Source organism: Pygoscelis adeliae, unplaced genomic scaffold, assembly GCF_000699105.1.
Source record: "Pygoscelis adeliae isolate BGI_AS28 unplaced genomic scaffold, ASM69910v1 Scaffold172, whole genome shotgun sequence".
In the NCBI taxonomy this organism is placed as follows: Eukaryota; Metazoa; Chordata; class Aves; order Sphenisciformes; family Spheniscidae; genus Pygoscelis; species Pygoscelis adeliae.
Genome location: NW_008824338.1, coordinates 4564768 through 4567287, shown reverse-complemented (window position 1 = coordinate 4567287; position 2520 = coordinate 4564768). Strand labels below are relative to the sequence as shown.

Below are 2520 nucleotides of genomic sequence, written 5' to 3'. Positions count from 1 at the left end.
CATATGCCAAACTACTGCTGCTGAGGTGGGCAAGGCTAGAAAGGAGCCACGTGCCTTTGACTGCTGAACGTAAACCATGCCCTGTTCTGTTGCAGAAAATCCATGCTGTCACTGCACAATGCCAGGCCATTTCTGCAATACTCTGTTTTTTGTTTTGTTGGGTTTTTTTATTAAACGAATGTAAGCAAGTCTTGATGCAAATTAAGATCAAATGAAGCAGACATTTAATAGTGAGATGCATCTTTGCTGCTATAACAACTTGAAGAATTGATAGCATTAAAAATGTTTCTGAAATAATCTCTTGGTCTTGATTTTATTTTATTTTTTTTAAGCATTCTGGACTCGATTTCTTCACTGCCTCTCTCTTCCCTACCATACTATGTATTACATAACTGAATTCTCCTCTTCTGCAGGATCAAGTTTGACATATCACAACTTAATAGGATAAAAGGAAAATAAAAATATTTACCCAGTCCTTTGACAAACTTCATAAGGCACATAATATAACTGGTGGCGGCATTGGCAAAGACCTGGATGCTGTCTGTGTTTAGAAATGCTTCAAAGACATCAAACACCGGAGCCTGGCGTTTCCCTGTGGAAATAACAAGATGAGAACTCCTACCCATCCCCCATAAAGGTGATTTTCCAACAGTTTTTCAACAATTTAATTGAATCTGTAGAATCTCTTCTATTGTGGGCAGACAGAAATGATCTTAGAAGTAAAACCTTCTCTTGCTCCTGAGGCAACTCGTGTAGCCCTTCACAGGAAGTAATACAGACTCCCTCCTTTGCCTTATCTATGAAAAATATCAGCTTATGCCTGCCCAAATGGTAAGAGCAGGTTTGAGCTCTTGAACTCAGCTCAGTAGCTAACACTTCTGTTTGGTGGAGGTTTCTGGATTAGTTCTTGATAACTGCCAAGATGACAGCAGCCACACGGAAAACTATTCAGACTATACAGTAAGAAAATAGCCTTGCTTTTCCCAAGTAGATTATCAGTCTTCAAAAGCTGTATACGCTTCCATTTTGCCATTGATCATAACAGATCTGAAAGACAAAATTTAGGAGGAAAACCATATCCCTTACACATGACTTGTAACATTTAAAAATACCTTCTAATGGAGCAAAAGAACAGATTAAAGTGATTTTCCCATATTATCCAATTTCCATACATCTCTGGGAGGGATGCAGAATCATTCTTACAGCAAACATGGTTTGTAATAGCGCTAGCAATTTGAAGCCTTGTGATTAAGTGCCTGGACAAGCACTTGCCTAGATTATCACACTAACTTACCCTGATATGTAAGAGCATTAGGTTTCACATAGTAAGAAAGAGAGTCTACATGAGACATGGTGGTTGTATACAGTATGCTTTCCTTTCTCTAGCAGGACAGTGACAAGGGCCCAGCCAAGCTCAGTACTCCTGCTCTACTGGTTTGCTAAAAAATATTCAAGTAGGCTTGAAACATTTCTTTTTCATTCTACTCATCTGCCAGAATCTAGAAGATAAAAAGTCAGAACAATACCTCTAATATCCCAACTAATAAACCAGATACTTCAGTACAGTCCTGGAGTATTGGAATGCCACTGCTAAGTGCCACTGTTCAGGTAGGGCATTTAAATATATTGAGTTAGTTATTGTGTCCCCAAGGAATAAGACAGGGAAACAAAAGCACATATGAAACAGTCAGTGCAGTAAGTCCTTACCCACAGAGTATTCTCCTACAAGGTACTCTTTAACCTCTGACTTGCTGCTGCTGTGCACTGTTTCCAGGGCACTGAACAGGGGTCTCCATCCTGACTGGATCTGGGTAGAACACATTTCCACCAACTCTCCTATAGAGGTGACCACCTGCAGACAGTGTAGGCGAGGTTAAAAGAACAAAACCAAAAAACAGATCTAATACATAGATGGACCTTCAGAAGGAATGAGGATGGCTTTAAACACATTCCTAGATTTCACTGTGTCAGTCTAGACTCATTTATTATCTTTTTTTTTGAAAAAGTTTAAATAAAATAGAAATCTATTAAATAAATAAAACAGAAAAGTTTTATTTAATTGCTTTAAAGTCAGGTGTACTGTCTCTGTGCTCTACCACAATGCTGGCTTAGGTAGGCAGAGCCCTCCTGATTCCTTGAAGATGATTAAGGGGCACCATTCGAAGGCAATTTGGGAAACACTCAAGTGGATCAAGTGTACTCTGGAGACCATCCTTCTTATGGGCGTGGTAGGCCAGATACAGACACCCTGATCAGGGCTGACTTGCCTGGTCTTGGACATCCTCATCACACAGCTCTAGCTGCATAATACGCTCAAAGGGGCGGAAAAGTGCCTCATTAAAGTGAAAATGAGAAGGCTCATTCCAGTCTGTCAGCACTTCAGTGAGGATGTCATGGATGAAGGAGACAGCTTTCCGAGACACGTGTCTCTCCTTATGACAGGCAGCCTGCAGGGAAAGAAGGAGTATTAGAGTTTGTCCAAGCAAAAAATTTGCTTTTAGTGAGACACTTTTAAGGGAG

The 2520-nt window shown here is 40.2% G+C and overlaps 1 protein-coding gene across 1 annotated transcript in view; it reads right to left on the bottom strand.

Annotated features, from left to right (window-relative positions):
• Positions 1–2520, bottom strand: part of KIAA1244 (KIAA1244 ortholog) — a 96965-nt gene that overhangs the window by 17871 nt on the left and 76574 nt on the right. Inside the window, exons 22-24 of the mRNA XM_009319146.1 lie at positions 2268–2447; positions 1708–1852; positions 470–592 (exon numbers count right to left, since the gene is read on the bottom strand). Of these exons, the coding sequence (XP_009317421.1) occupies positions 470–592; positions 1708–1852; positions 2268–2447 (448 nt within the window). The remainder of the gene's footprint in view (positions 1–469; positions 593–1707; positions 1853–2267; positions 2448–2520) is intronic.